Source organism: Nematostella vectensis, chromosome 11 (assembly GCF_932526225.1).
Source record: "Nematostella vectensis chromosome 11, jaNemVect1.1, whole genome shotgun sequence".
Taxonomy (NCBI): Eukaryota; Metazoa; Cnidaria; class Anthozoa; order Actiniaria; family Edwardsiidae; genus Nematostella; species Nematostella vectensis.
Genome location: NC_064044.1, coordinates 3,219,743 through 3,242,815, shown reverse-complemented (window position 1 = coordinate 3,242,815; position 23,073 = coordinate 3,219,743). Strand labels below are relative to the sequence as shown.

Below are 23,073 nucleotides of genomic sequence, written 5' to 3'. Positions count from 1 at the left end.
CACGGCACAGATTGACAAAATCCACGGCGACATTGATGCCATCAGCGAGTTTGAGGTCAACACAATCAACGAGATTCTACTATACACTTCAGTAGCTGTCTCACCGTTGAACCTCGTCCTTCTGATGGCATACGCTTGTTACCATTATGGTGTTTTCGAGCGCCTGAAGCATCAGCATCGCAAGCCCCTCAAGCGCCTACCACCTCCACACGAACCCCACTTTGAGTCGGTAACACCAGCAAAGAAACCACGCTGCGAGTCAGAGGAGGACGACGAGGATAAACACGACCTCGAGCAACGGTCTGTCGATGACGACATAGAACTTTCAAATCCAACGGAACATCTCAGGGAAACCTACACTTGATCAGCCACTTAAACACCTCCAGGAAGGACTGAGTTCATGAGGCAAGATCGCATGAACTCCAACTAGGCAAAGGAACACGCTCTGTCGCTCCGTTCATTACGGCCTCCAAATTCAACTAAGCCAAAGAGGACTACTTCCAATCTACTTATCACTTTGTGTTGCTAAGATACAGGGGAAGTGTACATTGGTCGTGGAGGTCGCGGGCTTTTGGAGAACAAGTAAAGGAATCCTCATCGTATGAGGGAAGGAAATGTGGAGCGAAGTCGTCAGGAGGCGGTGGATCATTATCTGTCAGATGTATTGCTTTACAAGTCGTCGTTGCTGCGAGACCTTCCTGATCCGGGGAACAAACGTCTGTTGTGTTGGTGTCACCCCAAGGCATGTCATGGTGACGTCTTGCGACTGCCGAGACCCGCAGTGACTATAGACTCCCCGAAGACCCTTTCTTTTTATTACTACACAAATCCTGGTAAAAACTAAGGTAATCATCATAATAATGACTTTACCTGGTTCCCACGGGTCAAAAGGAAGAGCAAGTATAAAAGGGAGGCAGAGATAGGCAGAATCAGAGAGTAGTCGACCCGGAGGAACCACTACTGGCGAATTAAAGCAAGTACTCAATCCACACTGTCTCCGTTGTCTACGTTCTACGTTGTCGTAAAAAAACCCCGGTTACGACACTACGATGTGGCGAGCAATGAGGTAACCATCTCACAATCTCTCACACACACCAACTTTCACACACTCAATCACACCCATTAACACTCGCACATATTCACACCAACACTACTCATTTGATTTGGGAAGGAAAAAGAAATACAAAGCTAAATATTATGTTGTGCCAAATACCTTGTCCCCAAAAACCATGTTTAGTAATGACAGCTAAACAAATAGATACGACTATAAATAACGCTTGTAATTATGATTCAGTGCCGAACTCTGAGTTCAGATTAAAGCTACGTTGCAACCATTTGGCTGTCCTTGTCTACTGTGTGTTCCCTCCCGCACTGCACTTTGAGCTAGTTCACCCCTATACGACAATTAACCTAACCCCGCAAATATTTTAACGTTTGATTATCAATTGATCAGTTGATATAAGTATCAAAGCATTAAAATAACTTTTTTAAGGAATATGCAATTCTCAAGTTATAACTTTTGTTGTATAGCATATACTTAACTGTATGTTAATTTTATAATAGCCCACGTTAACGTTTACCAGTAAGGATCCTTTTTTTCTTCTAGCTTTCAAGAAACAAAAACAGAACAAATAGCAAAAAAAAACACCATGTCAACAGAGGTGAGCCGGCCATTATATTTTCTTTGTTATGATAGATTATGTTAGATCGTAGTTAAAGGAAGTAAGGAGATATACAAGTCAAGATATAATTACTCTAAGGATAAATCAAGGTTAAAAGTATTCTTGAAGCATTATTAGCTTTTAGCATAGAAGGATATTCGTTTAATTATAAGGATGAGTGAAATAATGACCTTTGTGGGATCGCACCATGTTTCGGAACTCATCTGTCTTCTACTTTCCGTTGAATCAGTTAGTTAACGAGTCTTCTTTTGATACAGTTCCTTTAGATGTCGTACGTTAATTGTCGGTATCATTAGCACAGCACGTAGGATCGCCCACACTCAAGTAGGAGGTGCTTAGCTCTACTGTTTTTTGGTAATCTGATTTCTTATGCTAATCCAAGTCACCCAACACCACACCTACGCTACTTGAGCGACCACTTCTTTTCCCCTTACGTTCGTTAACTTTCGATTACAAGTTACATATTTGTTTCTCCAAAGTTACCTTTTGACCTTTCCTACCAACTCCCTTAGTTTCATGGCAAAGGACATTCATTTTGTATCCTTAAATTCTTTTCAAAGCTTTCCTTTGTTACCGCTAATTTTGCCGACAGTTAATGATATCTGATGTAACTGTTTGCATTGTCAAGTACTGTCCAATCACCGCACTCTGCACACGTGGTCAGTGCTTGTCAATCAAACGTACTACTTGTTTTACTACAAATAGGACCGCATTGTAATTCCTCATTACTCTTATATCACTGACTCAGAATAAAGGTACGACTCCGGTCAAAAGAAGTCCTCCCGACTAATCATTACATTGGTGGAGAACCCTCGATTCTGCAAAAGAAAAGCAAGTAAGTCAGTGGGTGACGGGACCAGTGGGGAGCCTAACCCTGTTCCTTCCCCCATCCTGAATTGGCACTATTTATAGGCAGCACATGTCTTTGGGAATGATCTCAGTGACTAGCAGTTGTGTTGTTTGCTATTACTATGTAGTTGTAATTGATTCTAGCTATTCATACCTAAAGTATGTTATTTTCTCGTATGTGCGAAATTGTGTCATGTTCTTCCCCCAATAGTAACTTACGTAGCTTTTTCTTATCTGTTTCAAATGTTTGTAGTCACTCGCGATTAGCTTGGTGACCTTACTGTCCATTACGATTTGTTTTTTCGTTTTGCTTATCCTATACGTAGCGATACGCTACTTATTCCATAGTCACCGTGTCGGCCAAAGTTAAAAAACCTCCGCGCTCGTCGGTCCCACCCTCTAGCATTCAGACTCGATCGCAAACCATGGCGGCAAGGAATCCTGAATCGCCCGAATCTACACCTAGGCGTATTGAGACTATTGAAACCCCTAGGACCCCACACTAACAGGCTCCTGATGTCTCACCAGAAGTGTTACGAAGCTTAATTTCCTCTTTTGACCATCTGAGAAATGCTGTAGAATACAAGCATTTACAGCAACAAAATAGTTTAGCGGCTCTAGAAACGACAGTAGAGGAAAGCGGCGACCTTTTGGGACTCCGCGCAGGAATGAAGCCCCCTACCTTTAGCGGGGATGGCATAGAAGATGTAAATGATTTCATCACCCGTTTTCAACGGATGACTGAATTCTATCGCTGGGACGATGACAGAAAGTTACGGGCCCTTCCCCTTTACCTTACGGGAAACGCCAGCGTTTGGTTCAACAGCCACCCTAGGGCAGCGTTGAACACCTGGGACGCAGCTCTCACACAATTAAAAAATCACTTTGATTCTGGGGCAAGCCAGTGGCTCTTGCGCCAGCAATTAGACCAAAGGGTCCAAGGAAAGTTTGAACCCCTTGCACAGTACACCGCGGATATCCGCCGTTTATGTCAGCGGCTCAAATTGCCAAAAAGCGAGTGGTTGCCAATTTGTGCGCGGCCTGTGGGGACCACGTGGTACTCCAATCCCCGGCGGATTTTGAGACGGCTGAAACACAGGCTCGCTTGCGCGATGCTGTGTCCGGCCCTCCAACCGATTTGGCTACTGTTTCGGATGAGCTTACTAAACGGGTTATCAACGGTGTAACCGGGGCTTTAGCTAAGACCATCCCCTCATCTAGCCCTTCTAAGATTGCTGCTTACGAACCCACCCCCGACCCCAGCCGCCCGCCCCATCGGCCTGCAGCCGATAACCTGACCAGGGATGACATTAGACAAATCATTCAACAGGAATTGCGCAAAGAGCTCCGCAGATCCAATCCCCCAAACCAAAATTACGATCGTAATCGTCGTACTTATACAGGGATCCCCATATGTAGCCAGTGTAACACTAGAGGCCATACGGCTTATTCATGTCGCGCCCGGGATTCCCGTATTCCCAACCCGCGCAACCAGAACCCCACTTATCGCCCCTTCTTCCAGAGGCCACAATGGCAAAATAATGGGCCTCCCAGACGTCTCAACCAGGGAAACTAATAGCGGCTCCTGGTTATCGGGAACTACTAGGGGCCCTGGATTTTAATGACAATCACAACTACACAAACGACAATCAAAGCGCGCGTACAATTAACGAAGAGAACCTTCAACAACACACACTACCAGCCAATGACGCCACCTTTGACGCCAACATGGACGACTTACATTTTTACACACCAACTAATGAACATTTTCAGCTGGACGAATCAGTCTTCCCGAACAATGATTCGCCCAACACCAAAGACCAGACCGTGGAGAGTTTTGAAATTAATAATAACGATTTTTCTTCACAAGAGAGTGCACAAAGCAATCCAAATTTGGATACTAATGATCGGTTCAGACCAGTACGTCGCACATTTTTTTCTGATGAGGTTATACAGGTCGAAGAAAGACCGCCTCGTGCATGTTTTCCACCCACAGAGGTGATGTTTAATTTTGAAGAGGGAACAACTCCCCAAGTATTGGTGAAGGCCACAGTATATGCGACGAAACGTTTAATGACAATCATCAATCAATCCTAGATATGGATTTTGGAATGGATAACAGCATTCTACAGCAGCCAATGAGTCCCAGTCCAGAAGAGACTGATGAAAATTCACCAGAAATCAATACGATTACTTATACTTCAGATTCAAATTTCAGCAATCAAAATAATGGCACGGATGTTACGATCAATGTTCCATTTCTTACAACGGACAATTTAATGCTTCACGGTCAAATCTCTGGTCACAACGTCGACCTTTTGGTAGATACTGGCGCCGCGATAAGCTGCATCAGCTCGTCTACCTGGCGACGGCTAAACACAACAAACAATTTACAGCTGCGCGACCCCAGTTCAGCAGCGCTTCAGACGGTAGGCGGTCATAGCTTAACAATACTAGGCATATTTACAGTATTCACCCTAGATTTATTGGTAATCAAGAACCTCACTTACGATGCTATCTTGGGAAAGGATTTCTTAATGCAGCACAACGCGCAAATAGACTTAGCGTCACATTCCTTGAAACTAAGACCACCTTTTCAATGGCCATTCAATGAATTCCCTTCATTAGAGTCACGAATTACGGAACCACAGACTGTTCACGCACGCCAGACCTTTACCATTCCGCCATTATCGGAATCCATTATGCCTGTTCGCATTGCTCATTGCGAGTTCACAGCAGGACAACCCTTGCTTATTACACCATCGCACAGTCTGCAAACCAGATATAACATCATAGGTGCACACGTGCTGTCCACTGCCAACACCAAGGGTATTACACATATCAAACTACTCAATCCAGGCTCGCAACCAGTCACCATACGCGAACACACGAATCTAGAAACGATTGAACCCGTAACAGACGTGGTAGCATCACTCCCCACACACTCCACTTCATACACTAACCCGCCTACAACTACTCCAGACATACCACTTGAGGAGGCACGTAAACTCGAGGAGTTAAGTAATGCCGCTGATCTCACAACCAGTCAGAAGGCTCTGCTACAGGACCTACTGATACAATATCATGACGCATTTGCATTTACACCTGAGCAACTAGGCTACACCGACATAGTGCAACACACAATCAATACAGGCAATGCCCGGCCTATTCGGCAACCACCATACCGCACTTCCCCAGCAAATCGCGCAGAAATTCCGAGGCAGACCGAACAAATGCTCGAGCAAGGTATTATTAGCCCCAGCGTCTCACCTTGGGCAGCACCGGTGGTACTCGCTCTGAAGAAGGACAATACTATGCGGTTTTGCGTGGATTATCGCAAACTAAACGCGGTAACGGTTCGCGACAACTACCCTTTACCGTTAATCACCGATGTTCTTGACTCATTTTCGAATGCGAAACACCTGACAACTTTAGATCTCCGCAACGGCTATTGGCAAATCGCGGTAGCACCAGAATCCCGCGAGAAGACAGCGTTCATAACTCACGAGGGTACTTATGAATTTAATGTACTGCCATTCGGTCTCGTCGGGTCCCCATCTTGCTTCTCACGCCTTATGAGCCACGTCCTGAGAGGACTCAATTGGAAAAGTTGCCTAGTATATCTAGACGATGTTATCGTCTTCTCAACCACGTTTGCAGAACATCTTAAGGACTTAGAAGAGGTCTTCCAACGGCTAAGAAACGCCAATATCAAGCTAAACCCTAAGAAATGCACGTTTGCGAAAAACGAAGTTGAATATTTGGGCCACATTGTGTCGACTGCGGGAATTAAACATAATCCAGCAAAGATCAAGGCTGTACAGGAATACCCTCGACCCAAGAACGTCCGTGATGTTAGAAGTTTCCTAGGACTGGCGAACTATTACAGACGTTTTGTAAAGGATTTTGCTAAGATTGCGCGCCCACTCACCCGTTTAACAAGGAAAGACGTTCGTTTCAAATGGTCACAAGATGCCCAGGCTGCTTTCGATCTCCTCAAACGCGCTCTAGTTTCCGCGCCCATATTAGCTTACCCAGATTTCAATCTGACCTTTCAGCTCTACACTGATGCTAGTGCTGAAGGTATCGGCCTGACGTTAGGTCAAATTCAAAACGGCCGCGAGGTAGTAATAAGTTATGCAGGAAGAGATTTGTCACCAAGCGAACGCAATTTTTCAGCAAGCGAGCGTGAAGCATTAGCATTAGTCACAGGTATCCGATACTTTAGCTGCTACCTTCACAACAAACGTTTCGAGGTCTATACAGATCATGCAGCGCTCAAGTACTTGATGAATATCAAGCACGATCCCACCGGAAGACTAGCACGTTGGTCTCTACTGGTTCAACAGTACGACTTCGAGATCAAGTACAGACCGGGCAAGAGTAACGGCAATGCAGACGCACTGTCAAGACGACCATACGGTACATGCACGCTCGGAGCGGTAGACACGCCAGGACTCCAGACCGATGACATTAGGGACAAGCAAAGACGCGACGTCCAGTTGTTTCCTATGATCGATTATCTAGAGAACGAGGTGTTACCAGAAGACGATAGACAAGCGCGAAGGATTCTACTGACAGCGCACACGTTCTACTTGTCGGAAGAGGGCGCCCTGTACCACATTGACCAGCATAACCTTAAGACACAGAAAGGTAGCTACTCTCAGCTCGTTATCCCAGAATCACTTCGCTACGAGGTTTTGGTTAACATTCATGACGATGTAACAGGAGGACACCTCGGGGTGCACAAAACCTATGACAAGCTTAAAGCACGCTACTTTTGGAAAGGCATGTTCCAAGATACAGAACACTGGATCAAGTCCTGCGTGGATTGCAACATGCGCAAGACGCCTAGGAATCGCCACAAAGCGCCCCTTATCCCCATCCCTGTTGATGGACCATTCGACCGCATTGCGATAGACGCAATGGGACCGTTCCCAGTAAGCGACGATGGCAACAGGTACATTTTAGTAATTAGTGACTATCTCACGAAGTGGCCCGAAGCTTTTGCAGTACCTAACATCACTGCCCCAGTAGTCGCGCGAATTCTTGTAGACGAGATAATTGCTAGACATTCCTGTCCGAATCAGCTTTTGAGCGATAGAGGGAAAAATTTTCTCTCGGAGCTAGTTCAGGAAGTCTGCAAGATTTTCAGTATACGCAAAGTTCAAACTACAGCTTATCACCCACAATGCGACGGTTTAGTGGAACGCTCCAATTCTTCACTAATTCAGTCTTTGTCAATGTACCTAGATGTCAAGCAAAAAGACTGGGACATTTTCATACCTTCAGTGTTGTTCGCACATCGCACTTCCATTTCAGACAGCACGGGGGATTCGCCATTTTATTTACTATATGGTAGAAGCCCTAGACTACCAATTGACGTAAGTCTGCTACCGCGCAAAGAAGTTTCTACTTCCATTGCAGAACATCGTGCACGCATCGTGCAAGGCGTGGAACTAAGTCAAAGAATCGCGCATTCACTTATTCAGAAAGCACAACAGAAAATGAAAGCACAATACGACAGGACTAGTAAACCAGCGACATTTACAGTAGGTCAACGTGTTTGGGTCTACACACCTAAAACCAAGAAAGGCCTATCTCGTAAATTGCAAAACAAATGGTGGGGTCCCTATCGTATAACTCAACGCTTAAGCGATGTACATTTTCGTCTACGTACCACCACTAATCGACCTGTATCTGTTACTGTACACGCTAACAGAATGAAACCCTACTATGACCCTGCAGATAGACCCACCCTTCCACCCCCAGTCATTCCAGAGGACACTTTACCTCTCCACCCGGATGACCTTCCATTAGAGGACGAGATTCCCTCAGAGGGTAGCGCTGACGAAGCCGACCCAAACCCCACTAATGGGCCGATAGCTAGCCCCAGCAACACCCCTGATCCACCCCCTATTGATAATGTAGAGGTATTCAGTGCGGAAAAGCTACTTAAAAAGCGCGCTAAAAATGGTCGGGTTGAATATTTAGTACTGTGGGCGGATTCACAGGATAAGACATGGGAACCCCAGGAAAACATTTTTGATCATCGTCTCATCGAAGAATTTGATCGAACTCATTCTTCTTCCCACAGAGACACCGACCAGAACAGTTAATGCCATCATGAGTATGGGAACCTGGGTTACCCTGCTCCTACTCTTTAACCTTGTACACACTAACGAACGCCCCTTGGATAACTCTGGCAAACCACTAACATTTTACCCAAGTTCATTAATGCTGGGACATCATGTTAGACCCTTGGTCTTTTATAACGATACTCGCCTGATCCATCTCTCCACCACAATGTACGACGTTACCCCTTACGAACCTTCCCTCATGGAAAATACTTGCCATAATTTCCAAACAGATTTTTTTAACGGCATCTTTAAAAACATTCGATCAATCCAGCAAACAGCATGTCGCCTCTTAAGCTCTGCCGGATACTCCAATTTGATTGAGTGCAATTCATTTTTATCACGCCTTTATAAATACGATACTGGATTGGACTCCTCCATGGTTTGTCCGAGAGTTTTCCTAAAAAACATCGCTGAATGCAAACGATGGGTGAAAGCGAATTGTAACAGCCTTAGTGCTAATGAAAAAAGGTACTATGGTGTATCACGACGACGCAAGCGCGAGAGTTTTCTTTGCCATGCCGGTTTCTTTGGTCTTTTTCGATCCCTACACAAAGCCTTTGGTGGCAAATGCGATGGTAATCGGATAGAAAATCGAAAGAGTACCCTGACCGATATAAGTAAGGCTCTTAGGCTTTCACAATCTACCACAAGGGCGGTAAACGGCAAGGTTGTTTACTTGATAAAAACGGTGGACAGTATGGCTACGAAGTTAAATCGAGTGACCGAGGACATGAAAATTGTCAAGGATACATTTGTCCGATGGCGGCTAACCTTTCGGGAGTTTGCTAAAAAGGACAACTGCAACAAAAACACGCAAATGGAGTTTTTATCAAAGTACGCCATGGAAATTAACACTGCATTTGCCACAATCCTGCGCTTGTCGGAAATTCGTGATACAGTCGCACAATTTTCTAGGATAACCAGTAAAACACTTGTGGGATACGATTCACTTCCGCCCTATATCAATCGTCAAGTGGCGGACAGATTGGAAACGGATCCCTCCCTTATAGTTACAAAACAATTGTTAGATGAAGGCGTTCCACTTCTTATGGAACCTATGGTGGATTTTACGCTTTCGGACGAAGGCAAAAAGCTCTCTGTATCCCAAAGTAAGCTAGAAGCCACTATGCTTTTCACACTACCAATTGTTACTTCGGTACAACACATGTGTACCTTACCCCCTTAAAATTTAACGTATCCAACACTTGTTTCACCGGCCCAGTTCTTCAGCGTAATCTACTACTAATCACATGTAAAAACAATCAAATGCTGGTCACTGATGCCATTCTATCAAAGTGTATGACAAACAATGAGTTTGTTCTGTGCCCCACTAACCTTCTTAATGTCGTTCAAAATCCATACTGGTTGGGGTTCCCTTGGTCTCCATACTCTCACATGGCTTATCCACGACACCACATAACATCAAAGAACTGTGACGGCCTGAAGGAAATTCACCACATCGGCGGACGTTACTTCTTGTCTGCAACCTCCGGGACGTTGACCACAAACAATGGTCCCATGCGTGTGACACCTCTGGCGGTATTTCATTTACCCTGCAACGTATCCTTCGAGAGCGCTACGTCCGGTATCGGCGAATGCCCACAGCGTATGGAAATCGAATTACCGATTTTTGGAGAGACACATCTCCAATATGCCTCTTGGAAGTCGGTAATGAACGATAAACAATTAGATCTTCACTTCCGTATGCTTATCATTCCGCCGGTCACCGTCATGAACCACTCCATTCTTCATGGGCTAGACGAGACGTACCGAGTGCTCGATCGACAATTCACGGCACAGATTGACAAACTCCACGGCGATATCGATGCCATCAGTGAGGTTGAGGTCAACACAATCAATGAGATCCTACTATACACTTCAGTAGCTGTCTCACTGTTGAACTTCGTCCTTCTTGTGGCATACGCTTGTTATCATCATGGTGTTTTCGAGCGCCTCAAGCATCAGCGCCGCACGCCCCCCAAACGCTCTTTACCTCCACACGAACCTCACTTTGAGTTGGTACCGCCACTCAAGAAACCACGCTGCAAGTCGGAAGAAGACGACGAAGAGGAGCACGACCTCGAGGAGCGACCGTCTGTCGTTGACGACACAGAGCTAGTACACCCCACGGAACCTCTCAGAGCACCTTACGCTTAACCAGCCTCTGACCCACCATTCAAGATGATCCGAAAACTTCATCACTGTCGTCGCCACACACAAATTCCCCCCCCTTCACACCACGCATTTCACATTTTCATTGCATATTTCATACTTCTGTATCGGTCTGCGTTGACGTCCGATAGTCACTGCTATCGCGAGATTTGCACTTGATTAGCTCTCTAATCGTGCGTCACGTATATCCCGCAGAATGCCACGATCAACAAAAAGACACTTCGAACGGCGACGGCGGTGGATGGCAACGAACTGTGTTTGTTGTACCCGCACGGCGGAACAAACGATCAAAATGCCGTGTTGCAGTAAGCATCTGCACGCGACGTGGCTCCGCCGCTCCACTGAAGCGATTCCATCCATGCCGCCGCGCTGTCCGTACTGTAGGACTACCTTCATCGCAGTAAATGATGCCGCAGTTCGGGAAGAAACCGCCCCGGCGATGGTCGTGCGGTTTCCGGCGTCATGTCCAGCACCAACCCTCGCCGACCACCACTACCGCCAATTACGAGTCTCTCCACCAAGGCTACCCATAGACTGCCAAGTCTGCGAGATGCGCCGTCGAAGGGACTTCGAGGAATGGGAGGCGTTCGGCGAGCGCCATGACCAGGTCGAGGAACGGATAAGAACTGCGAATCCGCTTCTTTCCCTCTTCGAAAGGCTCTCGCTACGATTTCCGGGGTTGTACCCGTCGCCGGAGGACATCGCCCTCCTCCCGGAGGCGAGACCGACATCCGACGAAGAGTTGGATCGGTTGAACTTTCCGGATGACCCGGTGAGGCCTCCGCGGCCAATCTCACCGGATCCGATTGACTTTCCCCGACCCCGTACACCTCCACTTGGATGGACTGAGTTCATGCGGCGAGATCGCATGAATTCCGACTAGGAAAAGGACACTCTCTCGCTCTGTTATTTACGGCCTCCTATTCAACTAAGCCAAAAAGGACTACTTTCTATTTACTTATTACTTTCTGTTGCTCGGATACGAGATTCGTAAGCGACAATATTCGTTTACCTTTCAACTTGGTAAATATTTCATGTTATAAAAAGTGTTTTCAATCACACTGTAAAATTTATTCTTAGTTTTTTTTTCTTTTCAACAGAAAGTCATTTTCTAGTTCTCTTTGGTGAATTTGGAGTTATTTAGCTTGCCGTAGCAGTCAAAAGCACTCACGCTTTATTATAATCATATTCAAATTAGGATATATTTACTCAGGGCTTTCAAAAAAACAAAACAAACAAAAAAAATTATATAAGCATTGATTTTCAAACTACCCTTTATCGAACATCCTCTCTAGTTTAGCATGAATCATTTACATTATATATATCAAAGTTTCAAGCGGGGACGCTTGCCTTCAAAGGGGGAGGCCATGCTATGATAGATTATGTTAGATCGTAGTTAAAGGAAGTAAGGAGATATACAAGTCAAGATATAATTACTCTAAGGATAAATCAAGGTTAAAAGTATTCTTGAAGCATTATTAGCTTTTAGCATAGGAGGATATTCGTTTAATTATAAGGATGAGTGAAATAATGACCTTTGTGTGATCGCACCATGTTTCGGAACTCATCTGTCTTCTACTTTCCGTTGAATCAGTTAGTTAACGAGTCTTCTTTTGATACAGTTCCTTTAGATGTCGTACGTTAATTGTCGGTATCATTAGCACAGCACGTAGGATCGCCCACACTCAAGTAGGAGGTGCTTAGCTCTACTGTTTTTTGGTAATCTGATTTCTTATGCTAATCCAAGTCACCCAACACCACACCTACGCTACTTGAGCGACCACTTCTTTTCCCCTTACGTTCGTTAACTTTCGATTACAAGTTACATATTTGTTTCTCCAAAGTTGCCTTTTGACCTTTCCTACCAACTCCCTTAGTTTCATGGCAAAGGACATTCATTTTGTATTCTTAAATTCTTTTCAAAGCTTTCCTTTGTTACCGCTAATTTTGCCGACAGTTAATGATATCTGATGCGACTGTTTGCATTGTCAAGTACTGTCCAATCACCGCACTCTGCACACAAGGTCAGTGCTTGTCAATCAAACCTACTACTTGTTTTACTACAAATAGGACCGCATTGTAATTCCTCATTACTCTTATACCACTTACTCAGAATAAAGGTACGACTCCGGTCAAAAGAAGTCCTCCCGACTAATCATTACATCTTCTACCCCCCTTTGGGCACCTAGCTTAAAGGGATTAATTGCTCAAGCCAGCATATTGTATTTCAGTTATCTCTAGTCTTGATTGCTAGCACACGTTCACAGCTTCACTCTATAATTCTTTGTTCTTTTCAACGTTTATATATCAAGCTCATATTTTTGGAGTGGCTAATACGGATATTAGCCTCTATCATACTAAATTTGTCTCGCGTCTGGACTACAGAGAATTTCTCGATTTGAAAGAATGATACGGTGGTATATCTTATGTCGCCCTTTCAATGTGAAGCGCGCCCTCTTGGTTTTGTGTATCGCCGTCGCATTTATCTGGTTGTTATCCTCTCTAAAAGGAAACTGCGAGATTCACATTCGCGACGACGAGTTCTACCCATACGTGCAATTCAATTTGAATGATCCACAGGTCTCTCCAGTTGGAATTGAAAACAAATGGTTTTATCTCGCTGTAGTAGTGAACGCAGATCCCCGTAAACCTGAGAATAGAAAGGCGATACGTGGATCATGGGGTTTGCCGAATTTACAGCGTGGATATATCGCAAGCAATCAAGACAAGCTCGAATGGAAAGTGTTCTTCGCCATGGGCAAAACCGGCGACAATTCACAAGACTCTAGGAACATCAGAGAAGCTGAAGAACAGAGAGATTATCAACGCGAGAAGTGCATTCATACCAAGGATCATTATGGTTACGTCCGAGGCGAACGTAAATGGGTAAAACATATTTGTGCGGCTTGTTGGGTACAATCGAGAAAACAGGAATCGCATAGAGAGGATTCATCTGATTGTCCGCTTTCAGGGGAATCAAAAAACTGATAAACTTCGCCCTTGGTCAAGACATTGGGGGCGTTCCTTCCGTTACTGTTGCTTCATTTCCGGATATGTCGTTTTGTGCTTTGAATGCTGATGCTTGCTCCCAGCCGCTAAAGGCTGCAGTTCCTGACTGTCGTGGCTTTTCCACGGGCGCTGATTATATTCATGATGTGTGTTTTCCTCAGCTGGTGGAGGCTGGTGTTCTAGACTGTCGTGGTTTTTCCACGGCCTTTCCTCGTGACTCTCAGCAGGCGAATGATTTTTATTTGTACGCACATGAGTTAGTTTTTCGTTCTGGTCGCCCGAACTTTGTGGTTTCTCGCCTGCCCGTTCCAAGTTCCCTAAAGATCAATACTTGGAGGACTTTGTTGTATGATTATGACGACCAAATGATTTGTGATTTCCTGGAGTTTGGTTGGCCGGTGGGTTTCACTGGCGATACTGTTCCTATTTTTGATGCTCGCACTCACCGGGGTGCGCTCAATTTTGCGACTCAAGTTTCAGAGCATTTACAACGTGAAGTCTCGCTTGGTCGTGTCGCTGGGCCGTTTACGGATCCTCCCTTCGGGGGTGGATTTGTTACTTCACCGTTGAACACGGTTCCCAAGCGAGATTCTGAAGAACGTAGGGTAATTGTGGACTTGAGCTGGCCTAAGGGCGGTTCAGTAAATGATGGTATTCCGTGTGATAGTTTTCTGCATAATTTATCGGCCTCATATTAAGTAACGTTTTTACTTTTATAGTTTCAGGAAGTCCCCTGTGTAATTTGTATGGATGAGGACGATGTTTTCACGCTACAGGAGCGTTGCACGCAGCCTTGCCACCTGGGGTGCCTTTAAATGGTTGGATGTCTTTAATTTGTTTACATTATAGGCACCCCTATAAATATATTATATTTATATACTATAATAAACGTTAAAAATGAGTCGAGTTTTCGTCTATCTTTAATAAAAATGGAGTGGTTGAGGCCTCAGGAGTAACAAACGCAACCGTTGTCCGTTGTAGACTTCCAAACAGTTTTTATACACAACACCACTTATGCTGAATAGTTAATATACTTAAAACGTTGTTTAGCACTTTCTAAACCGGCAGTGCATGATCAGCGCACCACCAAAAGATCATATTGCCATGCTGCTCAGTGCACGTCCACGTGACATGCCAGGACACACACCTCCAGACTAACAATAGAAACCGTGGTTTATACTGTAGACGCACTCAACTGCCTGTGCCGCAAGCCGCTATCGACAACTCCTCCGCTCCACAATTCATCGCCCCAGTACCCATGCCATTCATTTCGAACCAGCCCTTCTATTCAGCCATACATTGAAACGAACACTCCTATCGACTGCGGGAACTCTTCTTTTCCAATAGAAATGAGGACAGCGACCTCGAGGACGACGACAGTAGTAACAATACACACAACAAGCCTGAATAATTATGCAGATTTGCCTTTGAGCCTGCTCAGGAATGTGTGGAATGTGACAACCTGTCAAAAAACCTGTCAAGAGAAAGGGGTACCCGCTGACCAGCGTGTTGCGCAGGCGCAGTAGGTCCGCCAGGCGTTGTTTTCGTTTTGCGAGCATGATGGCGACTAGCGGCGATGTGTCGGAGTTCGAGCCGATGGTGTAGAGGGATGGGAACGTGGAGCGTTCTTCTAAGTTTGTGGACGGTGTGATGGTTTGGACCGAGGTCCTGAAGGACCCGAAACGTTTTTTCGTGCTGGCGATGGACGCGGACATTGAGGTTCGCTACGTGACTTTTCAAGAGCGTGAAGAGGCGCTACTGGTGGAGTAGTGGACCATCGGTTCGGCAAGGGGAACGTGTGCTCTCCGAATCAAGAGGGGGAGCGCGGGTACCCGTGGTCGACGGGTGTGGAGAGTGAGGAGGAGGAGGAGGGTGAGGGGGCGCCTTTGATTCCTGAGGCGGGGAAGGGGGACGACTCTGCGTTTCTTCAAAAGCTTCGTGAGAACATACCTCCAGTGAAGGTGGCGGTGGTAGCGTTTTTGACAGGGATTGTTCGTCTTGACCGTGTTGCTTGCTGTGGGGTCTTTTTAGTTCGTGGACGTCGAAAAAAAGACAAGTGACGAGTTCAGTCGTTTTTTCACCGTGGAAAGATCCAAGACGGCGTTTTTGTGACTATTTTAGTGAGAGAGGAACATGGAGTGTTTTATTTGCATCGAGGATGGAAATGGGAGTGTTAAACTCACAGACTGCTGCAAACAGAGAGTGCACCAAGAATGTCTAGGGAGATGGCACGTGTCTAATTTTTTTCCAGGGCGCGACTCGCGAGAGAGCCTAACTGTCGAGACCCTTTTCGAGATATCTAGGTGTGGATGCCTACCGTGACCACCGAGGTCCGCTACGACTATTACCTGGACCCTGAGGTTCCCCTGTTGTGGATGCCTACCGTGACCGGAGAGGCCCGCAGAGGCTACATGCTCCCCGAGGATCCTTGGAGAATCGAGAGATGGATGGTGGCTGAGGCTTCCCATAGGGCTGCGGGTACCATTGACTTTAGTACGGGACAGAGAAGAGGAAGATAAGGGCTCCTCAAGCTCAAGATTCTCCCTCCCAGGGACCTGTATTTCCCTGTGCTACCTGTTCACCTACACGGCAAGCTGGTGTTCCCCCTCTGCACGGCTTGCGCCAAAGCCGAAGTGCAAGGGGCGTGTCCCCATACAAAGGAGGAGGTGCGTGCCCTGGTGGGGACCTGGTGGCACCCGGAGGTGGGCGAAGCGCTGCGCCAGGGGTACCGGGTGTTGACCGTCTACGAGGTTTGGCAGTGGGAGGAGTGGGATGTTTTGTTCCGGGACTACGTCAGCACGTTCCTCAAGATCAAGCAGGAGGCTTCGGGGTGGCCCCCGGGTGTACGACGGAGGCCCAAAAGGAAGACTACGTGAACCGGTACGAGACTCACCAAGGCATTCGCCTAGACCCCACCAAGATCGAGAGCAACCCCGGGTTGAGGGCCGTGTCAAAGCTGCTCCTCAACAGTATGTGGGGTAAATTTGGGGAGCGCCCCAACCATCGCTAAACCGAGTACGTGGATGAGCCTGCGCGCTACATTGAGCTCCTGATGGGGGACACCGTCGAGTTTAAGGATGTGTTCGTGGCCAACGAGGAGATCCTCCAAGTCCAGTATGAGCTGCACGAGGGGTTTGTCACACCCAACGCCACACCAACGTGCGGCGCTGACCACCACGTATGCCCGCCTCAAGTTGTATGCCGTGATGCGTCGGTTGGGCTCCCGGTGCCTGTACCACGACACCGACAGTGTGGCCTACGTTTTTTTTCTTCGTCGTTCCCCTATACATCTACTTTTTTACAGTAGAATGTGATGTATGCCAAAAGAAATCCACCCTTGGGGTTGTCTCGATGAGTGTCCCATATGGGCACTGGATGTGTGGCAGGTGCGGAATGTTTCATTTGCAGCAAAGAGGATGAGCATGGGCTTGTTAAGCTTACGTCGTGCTGCAAACAGGTAGCCCATCACAAGTGCTTAGAGAAATGTTACAAGGTCCAACGTTTTCATGGACTCCAACCCACGTGTCCCCATTGCCTGTGCTGATATGACCATCTGTCGTATTCTGGACATGCGCAGTGGAGAAGCATAAAATACGAAACTGTTTACTAAGTGCAAACTTGAAGCACTTAACCAGGAATTTCCATAACAAATCTGTGCATGACCATCATGACTCTTTTCCCAGTTTACATGCTTGCATCGACATAATGTCCCTTTATGCACTGATTCTTGATCTACTGAAGGTTGTTATTGAATTAACATAAGTGGTCCTTTGTTGTAAGGATATATATAAATTAATTATTTATAAACAATTAGAAGCTCTTATACTGTAAATAAGACCAGCTGGTAAACCTCTTGGCAGAGAGAGAGTCATTGCCACATCCACGAAGAAATAAACCGTTGTAAGTAATTATATGGTGACTTTCTTTTAACCTTCCGCAGGCCCCATTTGAGTTAGATTCCCCTCCACACCTCTAACACTAATTTCTTCATTAACCCTCTTTTAAAACTCTTAGGGCGGTCAGATTTTATTCTACCCTATAACAGCTAATTTTTCCATATTTTTTGCTTCAATTTATCTAATTCCTCAAACTGTCATGGGACAGAAGGCGACACTAGGACCTGTTTCAATTGTAAATCAAAAACTACAACCAAAATGCCGGAAAACGAATTACTGAAATTCTCAAAGCGTTAGTGGAACCACTTGTAAGTATTGAAAAATCAGACCAAGTATCTATGACAACACATCAAAACATGGTGCTGGAAACACTAAAAGATGGGCAACAACCTAGGATAACCTCGGGAATTTCGCAACCTCCACAATTCTCAGGTCAAAGTTATTACTTGGTTGGGATACTCATGACCATTTTATGAATTATTGGAAATTACTGACTCAAACTTTTATTACCCATTCCCACCTCTCTTCCCCCATTTTTTTATGTTAACGATTTCACTAAAATTCACAGATGTCTAAACGAAAGTCTTCCTCCAAAAAAACATAGGGATGTTTAACGCTGGCAAGAATACCTCAACGGCGAATATATGATATGCGTCACCCAAGACGACAAAACAAAAATCAAACTTCCCTTCTGCTTGGTGCGTGTCCATGCAATAGGTTGGAACACACACCTCCGCACAAGTCACCATAGACAACGGCTCTGCACCACAATACATTGTTTCTGCACCGATAGCCTTCATACACACTTTTACACACTCAAACAAACCCATTAACACTCGCACATATCAACACCCACACTACTCATGTGATCTAGAAAGGAGAAAAGAAATCCCTTGTTAGATTAAAAGGGAAGACACACAGGGTTAGGTTATAGTACTCGAAAAAATTATCAACTCCTCCTTATCAAAGGGTTAGAACAAATTGTTGTTACCAGAAATGTAAGTTTAGATATTTGCAATACTGAAGAGTTTTATTCAATGTTGACAAGGCAACTGACGAAAGCCCATTTAAAGACCCAAGCAAAGAGAAAAGGCTGATTGAACAAGAATTGAAAATAATTTTTGCATAATATTTGTATATTTTTTCTTTGTAATTGTGATTTTTATGCAAGCTAGTAGTATACTTTGAATCTAATTTCATACCGTAAAATTGGCTTATATATTTCTCATATTATTATTTTTTAATTAATAATAAGTTGGTATATTTCTACTACTGTTAAATGTTATTGTAAAATATAAGTGTTATTTTTTAATTAATAATAAGTCTGTATATTTCTGTTATTGTAAAATATAAGTATCATTTTTTTAATTAATAATAAGTTTGTATATTTCTGTCATTGTAAAATATAAGTATTATTTTTTCTAATTTATAATAACTTTGTATTTCCTTATCTTATGATTTTATTGTAAACTAATAAGTAGATATTACACAAGAAGAAGCAGCCAAGACTACCAGCTTGAACAAGAATTGAAAACAACAATATTTGTATTTGTTCTTTTGTTATAAACTCATCATCATTGGCAGTCCGTCAAGGCGACGATGACTGTTCTATTGTGTTGGTCCTTTGATCTTAACTCTCCATGCTGGACGATCCCGAGCAGTGGTTTGCCAAGAGTTTGAGCTTATATCCCTCCACTTCAGGTTCCTCTTTACCACATCTTTGAACCTGAGTCTAGGCCGACCCTGATTCCTGGTCCCTGTCGTGAGCTGAGAGTAGAGCAGCTGCCTAGGCAATCTGTCAGTGTCCATGCGGTGAACATGCCCAGTCCATCTGAGATTTTTCTCAATGAGTGTGTCAGCCATTGACCGTAATCCGGTCGTCTTGTATATCTCTTTGTTTGTGACTTTATCCATCCAAGTAATTTTCATTATTTCTCTCAGGTGTCGCATCATATATGCATGTAAATTTTTCACCTGGCTGCGATATACAGTCCATGTTTCTGCACCGTATACTAGGGCAGATAAGACAACTGCTCGATAGACCTTGCCTTTAACCTTGAGCGATACGTGATGGTTGTCCCACAGCCGCTCTCTCAGCTTAGCATATGCTGCGCTGGCCTTCCCCTTTCTGAAGGTGATCTCATTATCTATTCGTGCATTGTCAGAGATGGTACTTCCCAAGTACACAAAGTCTTTGGTCTGGACCAGGGTCTCATTTCTTACATGGATTTCGCCAGGGAATTGAGTCAATGTCTGACGCTTCACTGGTTGAAATAAGCACTCTGTCTTTTTGATGTTGATTTTCAGGCTGAATTGTTCTGCAGCTGAGGAGAATCTGTCTACTAATCTCTGCATACTTTCCACATCATGTGCCACCAATGCGCTGTCGTCCGCATACAGCATTTCTCGTACTATGACCTGGCATGTTTTCCTTTTCGCTTTGAAGTGAGCAACATTGAATAGGTCGGCGTTATGCCTTGTTTGGATTGACACCCCATCAACACAGTCCTTGAAGGCTATCTCCAACATGGCCGACAGGTATAGAGAAAAGAGCGTTGGCGCCAGGACGCACCCTTGCTTTACTCCATTGGAGACATCGAATTGCTTCGAGTCGTTTCCGCCTTGGGATACAGAAGCTTTCATACCGCTATGGAGGGATCGTATAACATTGACAAACTTGGGTGGACAGCCAAATTTGACCAGGACCTGCCAGAGTGCCTCTCTCGATACAGTGTCAAAGGCTTTTATAAACTAATAGTCTCTTTATCAACACTGTAAAATAGGTTTATATATTTTTTCTATCTGTAATAATTTCATTTTACAATATATATTCAATTATTGTTTTTTTTTTACTAATAATGTATCTAAAGTATGCTTAAAATAGGTTTGTTCATCCCTTTTTGAAATTGATGATTTGATTGTACTGTATATGTCAAAAGTGTGGATAATATGTGAAACCCAAAACATTTTTAAAACATGGCAGAAAGTCCCAGTATTCTAAAGTTAATCCCACTTTTTACCAAAAACGCTCTCATATACATGTAAAAATGGAAGTCCAGAGATGCCACATTGATAATACATTGTTCAAAAAAGTTGCAAGAAATATTGTTATAACTAGAAGTTTAAATCTCGAAAATTACATAACAAAGAAACCATGACATAGTAACTTACATTACCATAGCTAAAAAAATCAACATATCCAGTAACATTAATTGGGAACTTTTTCTAATAGAAATATGGAAAAAGTGAAATATTATTTGCTCAAAACCCTAAAACAAATGAAAGTGCATGATTTACTTACAATCAGAGCCTTTGTCTTGACTGCATCGGGGCTTCGTCTTCATCGCCAGTTTTAGTTGCTCTTCACGGCCAACTATTGGAGCATAAAGTAACAAAAAAAAAACATTTAGACCAACACATCTGTTAAATTCTATGAACTTTCAGTAAAAAGGGCTTTATGAATTGAACTTTAGAAGCACACTAGCATACACACATTGGCACCAGTCGGGCCAAGACGGGACGCTAGCACAGTCTATTACCCGTGCAGTTCGGCAACCATGGACAGCTGTTTCGTCCTCATTAGGACTCGTCAGCATGGCATAGCCGGTTTGCCTCAGTTAAACTTCATCAGCAAAAAAACTGCAGGGCGACTTCGACTCGAACGAAGTGCTTCAAACCACAGCTCAGATCCATGTGGGATCTAGAGCTGCAACCGGGCTAGCGTGATGCCAATTGTGCGGATCACGCATGCGACCTTTGCTAGTCTAAAACTCCGTTGGATAGCCAAACTATCCTTGCGAGTATGTATACATAAATGTGAACTTTAGAAGCACACTAGCATACACACATTGGCACCAGTCGGGCCAAGACGGGACGCTAGCACAGTCTATTACCCGTGCAGTTCGGCAAACATGGACAGCTGTTTCGTCCTTATTAGGACTCGTCAGCATGGCATAGCCGGTCGCAGCTCTAGATCCCACATGGATCTGAGCTGTGGTTTGAAGCACTTCGTTCGAGTCGAAGTCGCCCTGCAGTTTTTTTGCCGATGAAGTTTAACTGAGGCAATATTTTTTCCACATAGTGAATAGAATCGTATCCACACAAACCTGTAAATGTCTGCCGCAAACAAGAAAAGAAGTCAATAATTCAAGTCCTGTTCCGTGCGACCAGGTGAAGAAGTATTTTCATACACCAAACGGTCACAGAGTCTGGGACCAAGAGAGGAAAAAAGTTTCTTTCACGGGTAGAGACACTCATCTTTTGTTAAGACATAAAACCTTCCATTCTAGCTTTCTACCCCTTAAGCATTTCAATCAATTTGAAGAGCGACGTATTTGTATATAGTATTGCTTTGGTATATCATTCTTCATTTATTTTGGGGTGGCTGGTCCGCGTTGATGCTATCGTCCCGAACATTCGAGTTCATTTATACAAGAGCGGCCGCACAATGTAATTTGAAATTTCAAGGGAAATTTGAGCGCCATTTGCATAATTTCCTTAGCCCCTCCTTGAGAAAGGCGATCTTTTTTGTTCTCTACTTTTCCTACAAGAACATCACTTTTAAAGTTAAAGTTAAAAACAGTTAAACTGAAAGACTGAATCGTATTATTTTGATGATTAAAATATAACGAAAATAAAAAATATTGCAAGCGGTGGTTTAGCCGATGAAAATGGCTAGAAAGACTGATCTAATATGATCATGATCTATTCTCGAAATGGCTTGTTAGTAAGTGTAAGGTTTAAAAACATAAAAGTATTAATGAAATGGTATATGAAAGGTATGATATGACTTTATAGAGAAACCTCCAAATGAGAAATTAGGAGCGAATTATACTGGGCTTTGATCATGAATAGAAGGACACGTGTACGGACGGACTGTTTACAGATTAGCAAAATACAAAATATGAAGCAGCAAAGAATTTAAGAGCAGGCTGGGTGAAAACCCCAATTGATAGAATAGTACCTTCAAAATCTTGGCAAAAATCCATCTCATCGGGAAGACTGTCGAAACAGCCTCTTGTTTCGTCGCCTCCTTGCGCCGACTAACCGTGTAGATTTGAATATGACTCTACGAACACTCTTTGCGCGCTTGATGTTTGCTCAGGTTTTCATGGCCGCCCTAGAAACAGCCAATCACATGCGCAGATTTGATAGGTGCTAAATGACAAGCTTGTCTTACGGCATACCACTTTTAATTAATTTTACATCTTTTTGTCGTCTTTTTGACGTGTAAGTTAAATGAATGCGCTGTTTTCTTCCTTTAAAGACTTCTTTTAGAAAAAAACATTCGCATTCTTATCGTTGTTATGTACCACAAGCGGTATT

At 44.3% G+C, this 23,073-nt stretch overlaps 1 protein-coding gene and 1 long non-coding RNA gene across 3 annotated transcripts; one reads left to right on the top strand and one right to left on the bottom strand.

Annotated features, from left to right (window-relative positions):
* The first annotated feature begins 2,460 nt into the window (after positions 1 to 2,460).
* LOC125573539 lies at positions 2,461 to 14,753 on the top strand. The gene is made up of 2 exons (XR_007314099.1): positions 2,461 to 2,517; positions 14,572 to 14,753. It is a non-coding gene; the product is annotated as an uncharacterized LOC125573539 (long non-coding RNA).
* Positions 11,939 to 22,867, bottom strand: LOC116616834. Of its 2 annotated transcripts, XM_032378911.2 has the most exons (3): positions 22,712 to 22,845; positions 21,855 to 21,956; positions 11,939 to 21,121 (listed from the first exon to the last, which is right to left on the bottom strand). In XM_032378911.2, exon 3 carries the CDS (start codon positions 20,389 to 20,391, stop codon positions 19,357 to 19,359), a length of 1,035 nt encoding a protein of 344 aa, XP_032234802.1. In that variant the 5' UTR covers positions 20,392 to 21,121; positions 21,855 to 21,956; positions 22,712 to 22,845; the 3' UTR covers positions 11,939 to 19,356. The 2 variants fall into 2 exon arrangements, with proteins under 2 accessions (XP_032234802.1, XP_032234801.1); XM_032378910.2 differs by lacking the exon at positions 21,855 to 21,956 and having other exon boundaries at positions 22,712 to 22,867.
* Between the last annotated feature and the right edge of the window lie 206 nt (positions 22,868 to 23,073).

What these genes read in the sequence shown, in the direction of transcription:
- LOC116616834 (XM_032378910.2), bottom strand. Translation starts at nt 20,391, where the DNA reads ATGAAAGCTTCTGTATCCCAAGGCGGAAACGACTCGAAGCAATTCGAT.